A 14,013-nucleotide genomic window follows, 5' to 3' on the forward strand; every position below is an offset into this window, starting at 1 on the left:
TCAAAGGGCTTGCATATTAGCATGAAGAATCAGTACCGGCTATTGGTAACAACCGATCATGAATTAGTACTCAGTACTGGCTGCAAAAATCCTGATCTGAGCATCCCTATTAGGGTTGTTCAAAAATATCAAATTTAACTCCAAAAGTTGGGAAAATTGAATTATTAGCAATCAATTTTAGAACAATGATCAAAACAAACCTGCTTTTTTACCGCTTTTGGATCTGTAGAAAATGTAATTTTTTAAGTTGGGTAAGAGCACCACCTAGTGCAGGGGTCGGCAACAGGCGGCCCGCGGGCCAAGAGTGGCCCGCCAGCAATATTTTCTGGCCCGCCGGATTATTTTGGAAGTCTGTTTTTTTATCAGACTATTTTTATTTTACAATAACAGTTTGCAAATATGGCTCCTATCATTCCTTCATTCGTTTTTTCAAATTTAAACCAAAAAGAAAACAAAGAAAAACGACTTGTTTTTCTATTATTTATTTTCTGAACTAAAAAGAAAAAAAAAACAAATAGGCCTAACGACTCGTTTTCCGATTTTCTGCTTGTGCGCTCAGATCAAAAATAGAAAAAATTAATGAAACGGGTTAAGACAAATTTTTATTTAACACCTTAGCAGACATATACTAATGAAATAATTTTAAACAGATCAGGTACTATTGTGGTAACAGATTATAGCCGTTTTAATAATGGTTTGAATAGCAACCATGCGCCAGTTTTATTCGCTTACAGTCCGACTTTTGAACTTTTTTCATTATTATTTATTTGTAATAAATAATATGTATTACCTGATAAAACATATTTTCACTAAATGCTGCACAAAACTCTTCCACTAGCCTACTTGAGAAAAGCCGTAGCCGCGCGGCGATTTCCCCGCTGCATAGTGTATGAAACATCCAAAAGGATTCATGCGGTGCATGATGAAATTTTAAAGTATAAAGACGGTAGCGGAACTCTGGGGTACCTATACTTTGGACGGAGCGGGTGGTCTGACTGACAGCCCTCGCTTGACAGCGTATCCGCACTTCATTCTGACCACCTGTACAGCTTTAGGAGCTATTTGGTACTGAAACCATTGTCAGCCAACAACATTATTTTTGTGCAAGTATGTTTGAAATAGTTTGGCAGAAAATAGCTTACTTCATTTGTCAGTAGGGCAATATGGTTTCAGTTTATGTTGGTTAGATATTTGAGTTATAGGCGTCCTATTTAATATGTTATTTATATTTCATAATTTTTTCTGTGACATTTTTTCTCTGCTGACAGTACAATGTTAAAATAATATTTATATTGACACGAACACAATTTTTGTATAGCATTTATAATTGTTATAGGCTACTTAATCTCTCTCTTTCAGTTAGAGACATTTGAATTTGAGATTCTGGAAACGAGATTTAGGTTTTGCGGACCCGTCAGGTCGGGAAATAAAGCGGGTGAACAGAGTGTATTTTAAGCGTTGCTGAATAGAAACTTGTGGGAGCTGGACGAAAAAAAAAATAACAGTCCAGCACATACCTCCTTAAACCTTAGGTGTGTATGTGTGTGTCCCGTATAAATGATAATTAAAAAAGGAATAAAGTTCAAAAGCCGGACTGTAAGAGACTTTTATGGGAGCATAAATGCCTGTAAAATGTTACCACTATAGCACTTGATCTGCTTAAAATGATTTCATTGATATATGCATATAAAGGTGTTAAGGAATAAATAATGGAAAAACAAGTCGTTTTTTTCATTTTTTTTATTTTTGTTTTTAATTTGAAGAAAAACGATTGAACAAATGATACACGGACCCATCATATTCCATGATTATAGGCCTATTGTGGGTGCAAATAGACAAAGAAACAGCAGAACAACCATGTTTTAAGCAATTTTTAATGCCGTCTTTCGTCTTTTAAATAGGAAATAAAAACGTTTCTTGACAAAAGATTAGATTAAATTTAAAAAAAATCAGCTGGCCCGCCATCTACTGGCTAAAAAAAATATTGGCCCGCGGCCAAAGTTACTTGCCGACCCCTGACCTAGTGGATAATAGCGGAAATATGGATTGGCATAAAAACTCGTCATTGGCAGGGAAGCGCTTTCTCTTAATTGACAAGATAACTCGTCAATGTCGGGGAAAGAGTGAAATTTCTGAACCTTAACATAAGAGCCTGAATAAAATGCATATTTACAAGAAAACATGTCAAACGCACTTAGATGGTTTTGCATCTAAGCTCCTCATTTACACCTTTATGTAAACCTGCTTACAGTTCATTCAAGCTATGCAATTCTTCACCTTTGCAGTGCAAACGCAATGCTCTACCAATGAGCTACAGTACAGAAACTCTTCTGTACATACAGAAACATTTCTAAACATTCATCCATATCAAAAGTTTCTTTATTTCTGCTCCTGCGGGAACCCTTTAATAACATTGTCGGATCATCTGCCATAGATGTGTTAAGAAGATAATCTTTCTTCTCAGTCACTAAGTGCCGCGGGAACTCGGAACCAGCCGCTGACATCTCCAAAGAAGCAGTGAGAGGAAAAAACCGAGCCACACCTTGTCATGCCTTAATTTGCCTTTGATGCATTCCCACCGCCTTGAGCCGTCTTGGCATGCATGCCGAGACAGATGTTGCTCCTGTATGCCGCATCCTTATAGACAGTTGCTTTTGTATGCTGGCGGAGATCATATTTAACCCGGCACAGGGGGAACAAAAGCCCCCTCTGTGCGCGATCACTCTCCCTGTGAGCTCCTCGGGCCCAGGAAGACAGATACTATCTGACAGGCTCTCATAACCAGGACATTTTAACAAAAGAATCTGACTCTTTGGACTCTGAAAATTACAGCAGGCTAATAACACCTAATCCCAAACTGGGAATGCAATGTTTTTGGCTACCGGTAGTAATCTGTTGTACTGAAAAGGAGACGATTGGGAACAAACTCGTCTTGATGACAGAAGGATGATTAAGTGGATTATTAGGGTCTGTCAGAGCTCAGATACTGATTTGAATTTGCATCGGATCTGAATTAAAGGAGCTAAGTATTTAATCTGTCACAAATTGCAAAAGCTGAAAGATACTGCACTTCAAAGAAGGATGCAATGTCAAAGTGAGGTTGAGAGGTACCTGGTGACCAGCACGGCCGCATCCACAGGAGGTGGATCATCTCTGCTTCCGGGAACGTGATTGTTGCCCAGGAAACGAGCACCGTATTCCTCGTGCTGCCAGTGACAGAAGCTCTCCAGGGCTTTTTCTCCATGATGGCCCACCTTTAACTTTTCCTGAGAAAGCCAACATTTTCACATTACACTATAACTTACAAACTATGGTGCAATAAAACATCAAAATAGACTTTTAAAGGGTCAAAGCATTGAAAGTACTGACATTGGCCAGCAAGGACCCTAAATGGGCCACCATAATTAATTGGAAGTTGTGTTTAAAGCTAGTGAAATTCATTGAGACTAACAAAGAGATTTTTTCCAAGAATCTAAATCCCCTATATTTTTGATGTAACAGGTTGTGAGTTTAAAAGGTTTGCCCTGCAGCAGCACTATATATATTTAGACTAATGGCTATTCAATGATATCCTGACATACATCATCTTAGACTTTAGAGGTGCACACTCAAAACAAAGCATTCTTTCTGGCAGACTTTATGGAGAACACAATCCAGCAATAAATGTAGGGGAAAACCAGTCATTAAAACACACACACATAAGAGGCAGATAAGATCACAGGTCCTAAGGATACGGATAAAACAGAGAAGGAACGGAACAAAAATTTGCTAGTTAAGTCAAGACGTACTGAATTTGGATCTTAATTTTGTGTTTGTAGATCTCAGGGGTCAAATTCAAGGTTTACAGATGTTTCTTACCGGACGGCTGTGCAAGAGAACCAGCTTGGTGACTCGGATATTCAACCTCACACCCAAATTCTGGTGCAGAAACATGTTGTACACCTGTGGGGGAAAGGGCATGGAAATGAGACATATTGATAGATTTAAGTTTCTGTTTATTACATGTATCGAGACACTGGATGTTATGTTTGAAGTTGTTGTATTGTTTGGTGTTATACTCATATAGGGTTATTTTGGCTGTCAGTGATTTAATTTAAAAGAATATTCCACTTTTATTAAAATATACAATTCTGATAATTTACTCACCCCCATGTCATCAAAGATGTTTATGTCTTTCTTTGTTCAGTAGAGAAGATTTTTTTTGTTGAGGAAAACAAAGTGGACCTCAACAGTTTACAGTTTCAATGCAGTTTCAAATTGCAGTTTAAAATGGCTCTAAATCAGTGTTCTTCACATCCAACCCTGGAGAGCCGGTGCCCTGCAGAGTTGATCTCCAACCTTAATCAAACACATATACCTGTGATTTTCTAGGGATCATGAAGACATTGATTAGCTTGCTCAGGTGTGTTTGATTAAGGTTGGAGCTAAACTGTGCAGGGCACCGGCTCTCCAGGGTTGGATGTGAAGAACAATGCTCTAAATGATCCCAAATGAGGCATAAGGGTCTTATCTAGCAAAACGATCATAATTTTCGCCAAAAAATAAAAATAAATAAATAAATATGTACTTTTAAAGGGACATTCCACTTTTTTTGGAAATAAGCCCGTTTTCTAGCTACCCTAGAGTTAAACATTTGATTCTTCCCATTTTGGAATCCATTCAGCTGAACTCCGGGTCTGGCGCTAGCACTTTTAGCATAGCTTAGCACAATCCATTGAATCTGATTAGACCATTAGCATCGTGCTAAAAAAATAACAAAAGAGTTTTGATATTTCTCCTATTTAAAACTTGACTTTTCTGTAGGTACATCGTGTACTTAGACCGACAGAAAATTAAAAGCTGCGAATTTCTAGGACGTAGTGTAGTAGGCGTAGTGATATTACGCACTGCCCGAAAATAGTCCCCTGCTATTGAAAGTAACCAAGGGGACTATTTTCGGTTTTATTATGTGGCTTTATTAAGTGCAAAAATGATGCAGAGAGTTTTGCATGTCCATTTTAACCCTAGGATTTGCCAGATTGAAATGGTCTATTATTACCTAATTTGAAAGGGTCATGAATAATAATGTTGAGCTCTGCTCTGATTGGCTGTTTCTCAGAGCGGTTCAATTCAGTAGCTCTGTGTGTGTAAACAGACCTTATGTTTAAGCCTGTATTAGACGAAAATATGGAATTAAAGGAATAATCAATTGTTTGAAGATTGTTAATGGAAGTTTCTGAGTGGTTAGTTTTTGTTTTTTCAGTATGGACCTGCAAAACATAACTGTAATGTCAATAGTAGTACTTCAGCCTCAACGCTAGCATATAGCATTAATTAGCATATGCGCTAACTCAGCAGTCACAACTTTGTTTTAATTTAATGTGTAATTTAAAGGAGCAGTGAATCAAAGAATTAAATTTGAACTTAGAGGTCATTGTACATAAACGAACACCTGCAAGTTTCAGAACTGAAAATGTCCTTGTTACTGAAATATAAGAGTTTTGACACCAAGCCCAAAAAACAGTCAGTTCAGGTCAGGCCAATGTGTGACGTTCTAGAGATTTTAAACACCACCTCAAGTCGAATAGCAACGTCTGCTTTTGTAGCCCTAACCACAGTTTCACGTGTAGGGAAGTAACACATGTGGGGGCCAGGGGCAAAGCAAACCATATCCAGTGTCCCAATAATCAGCAAACATGCCTTTAAAGTTGCCAAAGTTTTTGCTTTGCCTGGTTGTGGAAGAACCGGTATAAACCTAACATTAGCAATGTGTGGTTGAAGTTTGTTTTTAAAGAAGTTCTAGCTCGCATGGGGAAAACAGAGAGTTTGCCCCTTTAATGTTGGGGCGTACATCACGACTTTTTCCTCACAATTAATGTTATGTTGGGATTGGCGTGTTTTACTGCAGTCTTTTGTATGCACAAGGTTTACATAAGAAGGAGGAAACAAGGCTTTTTGACGTGATTACGCAATACGCACGGTTGCGCTGGCGCGTCACATGGCTAGTGCAAGACGAGAAGTTCTGGTTTAGAAGTACTTTTTTTGTCGAAAATGCCGATCGTTTTGCTAGATAAGACCCTTATGCCTTGGTTGGGATCATTTAGAGCCCTTTAAAACTACAGCAATCTATTGAGGTCCACTAAAGTCCACTATATGGAGAAAAATAAAATGTTTTCCTTAAAAAAATTTATTTCTTTTCGAAATGAACAAAGAAAAACATAAACATCTTGGATGACATGGGGGTGAGTAAATTATCAGGATCTTTTTAATGAAAATGGAGTAATCCTTTAATAGACATCTAACCATAGCCCAAAAATAAAATAAATAAATGAAACCAAACACTGTTATTTTATCAAAAGAAGGTGAAAATGACAGCTATTGCTTGCTGTGTATTGACCGTGTGACCATTTTGGGAGAGAATGATAAAGATTAAAGACTGTAGACTGTTAGAAGCTGAACTTTAGGGAGGGCTCAGATATTGAGAAGCAACTAACAGATGTAAGGAAAGTCACCTAAGAGATACTCTTAAAATCAGCGTTTATCTAAATAACAGCACAAATTTTTCCAGGGTTGTCGACCTTCTGTGTAAAACATGTAAATCTCAGGCCCTTAGGGAGAACAAAAGAAGGCTTATTTTTCACCAAATCACACACATCTGGACGATTCCTGTAATTTTATATTCATCATCTCATGACTCACCATTGAAGAGAAGAAACGGTCAATTTGTAAAATAGCTTTGCATTTTCCCAAAAGATTACAGAGAAACATCTCACAGCATACAAACCTGTTCTGCATAACTGACAAGACATAGTGAGGTAATTCACTCTGGGATAGAGCTGAAATTACACAAAACATACGTTTTTGACTTTCGAAGCTAGACGCAAACTTATGATCTTGTACAACAGATTATGTAGACAAGCTGCTTTGTTCTAGTTTACATCAAACCTATTTATCATCTTAATGTAAGTTTCTGTTGTTTTTGCATGTTCTTATTTCACAATATTCCAAAAACAAATGTTTTTCTTTGTGATCTTTGATCAACCACACTGCAGGACTTTTTGATTAGTGCTGATGTCAAACTGGTATGGTGTTCCTTATTCTCAACCTGTGGATGTTTTTCATCGCTAAAAGGGAGTTTGGGAACTTACAGCAAAGCACAGATGACAACACGTTTACTCGAGACATCCAAGCAAGCACAAAGGTATAGTAGGGCACTATAAAATCCGTTTTATTTTTTCCCAAATTCCGTTTTATTTTTTCCCAAATTCCGTTTTCTCCGTTTAAATTTTTGCAAATTCCGTTTTATCCGTTTTAATTTTGGCAATTATATTTTTTACCCATGCATATAAAATGCATATAACTTTACAAACATACACAGGATAGTGATCTGACTTAGGACAGCATGAGCATGCAGCTCTTTGCACGTGCGAGCGAAAGAGAGACAGAGAGCAGCGCCATGATGCAGATGGTTATATTTTAAATGCGAGGGATAGTTAGTTTGCCTCAGATCGCTTGAAATGCATAAAACTGAACAAATACATGAGGATTTGTGTTCACACTTCGGACAGATGCGTGAGCGCGTGCACGTGTGAGAGGTGCAGTGAGACAGACGTGGATGAGAGAGTGCATGTATCTTTGCGCTCACCGTGAACAGAGTGTAGACAAAACTTACAAAATAACAGTTCTCCGGTCACATAAAAGTGATGTGAGACCTGCTCAGAACTAGGTGCTTAGCATCAAATTTCTTAATTTTTTCGCTGACGAAAGCAGAGTCGTGGAGAGCCGCTTCGCCATGGTTTCAGTGTTTTGGAGGGGTTCTGAAACGACGGGAGGGGGCGTGTCGCCCAGATTTACTTCCCCCGGTCTGCATTTCCCCAGACATACATTCGTCTCCCACACAAAAACATAATTTTATTCAAAATATATGTAAAATTCCGTGAAATTCCACGTTAATACTAGATTCCGTGTTAATTAGCCTATTCCGCAATTCCGTCCGCGATTCCGTTATTGTGGAAATTATAGGGCCCTAGTATAGTGATGACGCTGGTTTTGATGATTCTCTCAGACCAATCAGTAATCTACAGTGTTTTCACATCAAGTTTTGGTATCAGCTCAAGTCGCTTGGAACCCCAACCGAGGTGGTACTAAAAAAAGTAAGTATCGGGTACTACGTACTGCACCCAGTGGAAAAGCCCCCAAAAGTAAGCTGACCCGACCTAAACCATGGGGTACTATGCAATGGAAAAGCGCCATTATACAGTGAAGATTTCTTTCACTTTGTCTGCCATCTTGGAAGGATATTTTTTTGTATAGAGGTCGTAAAAATGCATTATGGGATTGCCTTTTCAGTAAAAGATATATGAGACATTGCCTTGAAATCTGACCAAAAGAAGATATGAGGAGCTCAGATGGGTTAGGTTATGGCGCTTTTCCATTGCATAGTACCCCACGGTTTGGTTTGGTTTAGTTTGGGTCGGGTCAGCTTACTTTTGGGAGCTTTTTCTATTGGGTGCAGTATGTAGTACCCAATACTTTTTTCGTACCGTCTCGGTTGGGGTTCCAAGCGACCCGAGCTGATACCAAACGTGACGCAAAAACACAGTAGATCACTGATTGGTCTGAGAAAATCGTCATCTACTTGCGTCATCGCTATAATGTAAAAGATTAGCTTTACCTTTAGTGCTAGCTTGCACTGTCTTGAGCAAGTATGTTGTCATCTGTGCTCTGCTATAAGTTCCCAAACTCCCTTATAGCGATTAAAAACATCCACAGGTTGAGAATCTGGAACACCATAACAGTGTTTTCCAAACTTGCAGTTTGTGGCGGAACATTCGCGACGAGCACGTCAGCATTATATGCTTAAATGCAACCTTTAATGCGTTCAGCGGAGTGCGTCGACTACTGGCGCCACTGGTGTTTGAACAGAAACTGTCATGTGAGACTGAGGTAACATTAGTGATAAAAACGCGATGTGCAAACATCTATTTGTGGTGGCCAATTTTAATTTTGTAGCGAACTGAGAAATAATAAATGTATGGGAATGTACAAGGACGCTTTCACTTGTATGATGTCACAGCAGTAGGCAGCGCAAATATAACGACACACCTATAATCCCTCCCACTGCGAAGTGTTACTAAACTCGATGGAAAAGCTAACCAAGCAAAAGTGAGGTGGGCTGACCCGACCCGACTAAACTAAACCGTGGATGCAACTATGCAATGGAAAAGCGCCATTAGTGTCGCTAAATGCCACCTTCGTCAAAAATGGGATAATGATATTAACCGAATGCTATCAGCACGTATTATATATTGATAAAATACTTTCTTTTCAAATCTGCTTAATCCTGGACTAGGGCAATTTAGAAAAAACACATTGTTGGCAGAATCCTGATAAAAATGAATTTACAAGAAAACATGTCAGACACACTTAGAGGGTTTTGCATCTGAGCTTTCTATATCTTAAAAGAAAGCATAATTTAACGGCCAACGTTTCAGAACAGCTTGTGATGCTTTGAAATGCTGCCTAAGTAAGCATCTTACTAGCTTTTGGAACAGAGCCAGAGCTATTATTCTTTGTTTTTGAGGAAAAATACAGGTGTGTATGTGTGTGTGTCAGAGAGCTGTCGACTCATGAATATCACACATTGCACAGCTGTGGTCAGCAGAGCAAATGTTACACACATTTCTCACCCCTGGCTGTCTCTCTGTCTCGTTCTCTTTCCTGCTTCTCATTTTTTTTTTACTTTTGCTAGGAGCTACACGAGTGTCCATAAGCTCTGATTTAATCCCCATGAGCTGTCTGTCTATAAATCATAGGTAAGCTTTTGCCGTGAGAGCTGTTTAAAGGCGGAAAAATGGGAAGTCTGCACAAAGGGAATCTGATGCTACGCTCAAATTTAAGAACATGTGTGATTAAAGTCCGAGAGACTACCGTACAGTGGTGTGAAAGAGTGTTGGCCCCCTTCCTGATTTTTATTTTTTATTTGTCACACTTTAATTTTCAGATCATCAAACAAATTTAAATATTAATCAAAGATAACTCAAGTGAACACAACATGCAGTTTTTAAATGAAGGTTTTTATTAGGGATGCACCGATACCGATACTGGTATCGGGTATCGGCCTCGATACAACATTTTCTAAAGTATTCGTACTAGTTAAAAGTGCCCCGATACAAGGGATCGATACCAGGTCTGAGAAATGTCTATGTTTAAGCGGCGTGTAAGGGGTTAATGCCTCTTGTGTTGTCCAAAGAGGCAGAGTTTAAACAAACTGGAAAACTAGTCCCTTGTTTTTTTGTCAAATGATATGACTAAAGCTGTTACCTGTAAATTTAAATCATGTTTTTACTCGGTACTCGGTATCGGCAAGTACTGAAATGCAAGTACTCGTACTCGTACTCGTATTCCAAAAAAGTGGTATCGGTGCATCCCTAGTTTTTATTATGAAAGGAAAACAAAATCCAAACCCCATGTCCCTGTGTGAAAAAGTGCTCCCCCGCCACAGCTCCCGTTAAAACATAACTTAACTATGGTTTATTACACCTGAGTTCAGTTTCTCTAGCCACACCCAGGCCTGATTACTACCACACCTGTTTGCAATCAAGAAATCAGTTAAATAGGGCCTGCCTGACAATGTGAAGTAGACCAAAAGATCCTCAAAAAGCTACACATCATGTTGAGATCCCAACAAAAACAGGAACAAACGAGAAAGAAAGTAATTGAGATCTATCAATCTGGAAAAGGTTATAAAGCTATTTCTAAAGCTTTGGGACTCCAGGGAACCACAATGAGAGCCATTATCCACAAATAGCGAAAACATGGAACAGTGGTGAACCTTCCCAGGAGTGGCCGGCCGACCAAAATGAACCCAAGAGTGCAGCGACGACTCATCCAGGAGGTCACAAACAGCCCTACAACAACATACAAAGAACTGCAGGCCTCACTTGCCTCAGTTACGGTCAGTGTTCATGACTCCACCATAAGAAAGAAACTGGGCGTTGGAGCCGGTGGTGTAGTGGACAGTGCTCCGACATATGGTGCAGACGCACTTCCGGCGACCCAAGTTCAAATCACTCGAGGTCCTTTGCCGATCCTATACCCCTCTCTCCACCCTGTACTTTCCTGTCATTTCTCTAACTACTGTCTATCAAATAAAGGCAAAATGGGCCAAAAAATAATATTTAAAAAAGAAAAAAAAAGAAAGAAACTGGGCAAAAATGGCCTGCATGGCAGAGTTACAAGACGAAAACCGCTGCTGAGCAAAAAGAACATAAAGGCTCATTCCAGTTTTGCCAGAAAACAAGACTTTTGGAAAAATACTCTGTGGACTGACGAGACACAAGTTTGACTTTTTGGAAGGTGTGTGTCCCATTACGTCTGGCGTCAACAACATCATCCAGAAGTAAAATATGGTGGTGGTAGTGTGATGATTTGGGGCTGTTTTGTTGCTTCATTGGGCTGGAGGATTTGCTGTGATAAATAGAACCATGAATTATTCTGTCTACCAAAAAATCAGGACAGTGGGTCTCATTCACTAAGCATAAGTATGCACAAATTTGTGCGTGGGATGTGCGTATGGATGTTTTTACGAACAAATCGTGATTAAACAAAAACTTTCCTATAAAATTGTCTTCTAAATACTAAAACCACTCATATGCAATAATCCCGTACGCTATAATTCAATACTAGGCTTTAATTATAATGTTTATGATAATGTTGATATATACAATTTACATAATTATATTTTATATTATAATATTTTCTGTATTATATATATATATATATATATATATATATATATATATATATATATATATATATATATATATATATATATATTATACATGATCTATATTATTATAATAATAATTATTATTATATACATTATAGTATACATTATTATAGCCTTCTTTTTTTCTACACATATATAAATGTACGTAATGACTTCACACTTTCCTCCCTCACTTTTTAAATCTCTATATAAAAGCGCCTGCTTAATGCCTAATGTAAACATCATCTTAATGTAATGAGATGTCTTAACATCAATCAATTGATCTCCTGTCTGTTTTATTTTAGATACAGATGCGCGTCTCTGTCATATTAATTAAATGTCATATTTGTTAACGCATCCAATACTTTAATGTTTCTCCGGCTTTCTCCAGCGACAGCAAAACCCCCCAAATAAAAAATGCAAAGCAAACGCAAAGCTTTACCGATAATAAACATGATCATGGATTTCTTTTAGAGCTCTTTTGCTTCTATTACAAACTGCTCAAATTTTTCTGTGGACCAGCGCTGCGGAAAACCCTTATATGTAGCTGGTTTGGGCATTTTTATGCAAATTACCAACCTTGTGCACGCAGCAGCTCATGTAAAACACTCCAAATTCACTAATGTAAGAACAAACTAATTTGTGTTGTGAATTAGGCGGAAAGTTTTCATGAGGAGTTCAAGTGTGCGTATAAATATACGAAAAACGTACGCAATTATTAGAGAATGAGACCCAATGTCTGGCCATTTGTTTGTGTCTCAGAACTTTGGTTCTGCAGCAGTACAATGATCCAAAACACATCAGTAAGTCCACCTCTGAATGGCTGAAGAAAAACAAAATGAAGACTTTGGAGTGGCCTAGTCAAAGTCCTGACCTTAAAAAGGCGGTATATTCTCAAAAACCCTCTGATGTGGGTGAATTACAACCTTTTCTGCAAAGATGACTGGCCCAAAACTCTTTCACAGCGCTGTAAAAGCAAGTTACTGCAAAAGCATGACTGCAGTTGTTTCAGCTAAGTGTGGTCCAACCAGTTATTTGCTTTAGGGGGTAAGCACTTTTTCACACAGGGCCATGTGTGTTTGGGTTTTGTTTTTCCTTCAAAATACAAACCTTCATCTAAAATTCTTCATCTGCATTTTGTGTTTACTTGTGTTATCTTTGATTAATATTTAAATTTGTTTGATAATCTGAAACATTAAAGTGTGACAAACATGCAAAAAAAGGGGGCCAACACTTTTCACACCACTGTTATTTGAGACATTTTTATAGTTGGACCATGTTGTGAAATTTTGGATAGTAAATTGTTTAGAAAAACATAATTTTTAGTTTAAGAACATTATTTGGAATAAAGTGTGCATCTCACCATGTTCATGATGGTGAGCAGGAAGCGTTGGGCAGCCTCTGCACCATGGTAATGCACCATGTTTGCATCGGCCACCACTAGCGTCTCTACCGTGTACTCTCTGGTCAGACGGATGGCGTTCCTCCTGCCCCTCGCCTCCTCTGCCCCTTTCATCTTTTTCTCCTTCTTTTTGTCTAACACACACACAGGTACACAAAACGCAAGAACTCTGTAAGATTAAAGAAAAAAACTTTACACAATTTAGCAAACGCAAGCCAATGTAGTGAGTATCCTGTGGTTTTCCCCTCTCACCCTTACTCGTATACTCACTCGTCCCAGAGCGACACCCCATAAGAACCAACACACTCACAAATGCGTACAGTATGCATCCACTTGTAAATAAAAGCATTCTGAATGACTGCATATATGTTATCATCATGTCTTCAGTTTATAATAAGCAAGAAAAGACAGGCTTTTACAGCTGGAGAGAATGGACTGATATTTAGACTGCTTTAGTGTTTCCATCTTGACCATCTTGTAATATTAGACACTAAAACACTTAGACACTAAAACCAAAGTGGATAAGATAAAAATTAATTAACGGGTTTGATATGAACATGAATTACCTCACACAGGTTTAAGATCCTGTACATTCAAATCTTGAACGTAGATATATAAATGAACACTTTTCAGAAGGAAAGTTTAACCTGCTGAAAGTGGAACTTTGGCTCACTCAAGTGAGCATGCTAATGGTTTACATGTCAATTTATGAATACAATTTTGAAAGTTCTAAGTTGTTACATATCCTCATGCTTTTTCAAGTGGGTATACGGAAATCCTTGACCTTTCCTAGTGGGTATACGGCATATACCTGCGTATCACGTAGACTACACCACTGACTGCAGTCTTCAGGCTCACGGAA

At 38.4% G+C, this 14,013-nt stretch overlaps 1 protein-coding gene across 3 annotated transcripts in view; it reads right to left on the reverse strand.

Moving 5' to 3' along the window:
* adamts17 (ADAM metallopeptidase with thrombospondin type 1 motif, 17) overlaps positions 1–14,013 on the reverse strand; it is a 216,145-nt gene that overhangs the window by 165,493 nt on the left and 36,639 nt on the right. For all 3 annotated transcript variants that reach the window (XM_073811891.1, XM_065294290.2, XM_065294289.2), the window contains 3 exons: positions 13,113–13,285; positions 3,859–3,942; positions 3,112–3,266 (listed from right to left, as the gene is read on the reverse strand). In XM_073811891.1, coding sequence (XP_073667992.1) covers positions 3,112–3,266; positions 3,859–3,942; positions 13,113–13,285 — 412 coding nt within the window. The remainder of the gene's footprint in view (positions 1–3,111; positions 3,267–3,858; positions 3,943–13,112; positions 13,286–14,013) is intronic.

This window comes from Paramisgurnus dabryanus, chromosome 2, assembly GCF_030506205.2.
Source record: "Paramisgurnus dabryanus chromosome 2, PD_genome_1.1, whole genome shotgun sequence".
Classification (NCBI taxonomy): Eukaryota; Metazoa; Chordata; class Actinopteri; order Cypriniformes; family Cobitidae; genus Paramisgurnus; species Paramisgurnus dabryanus.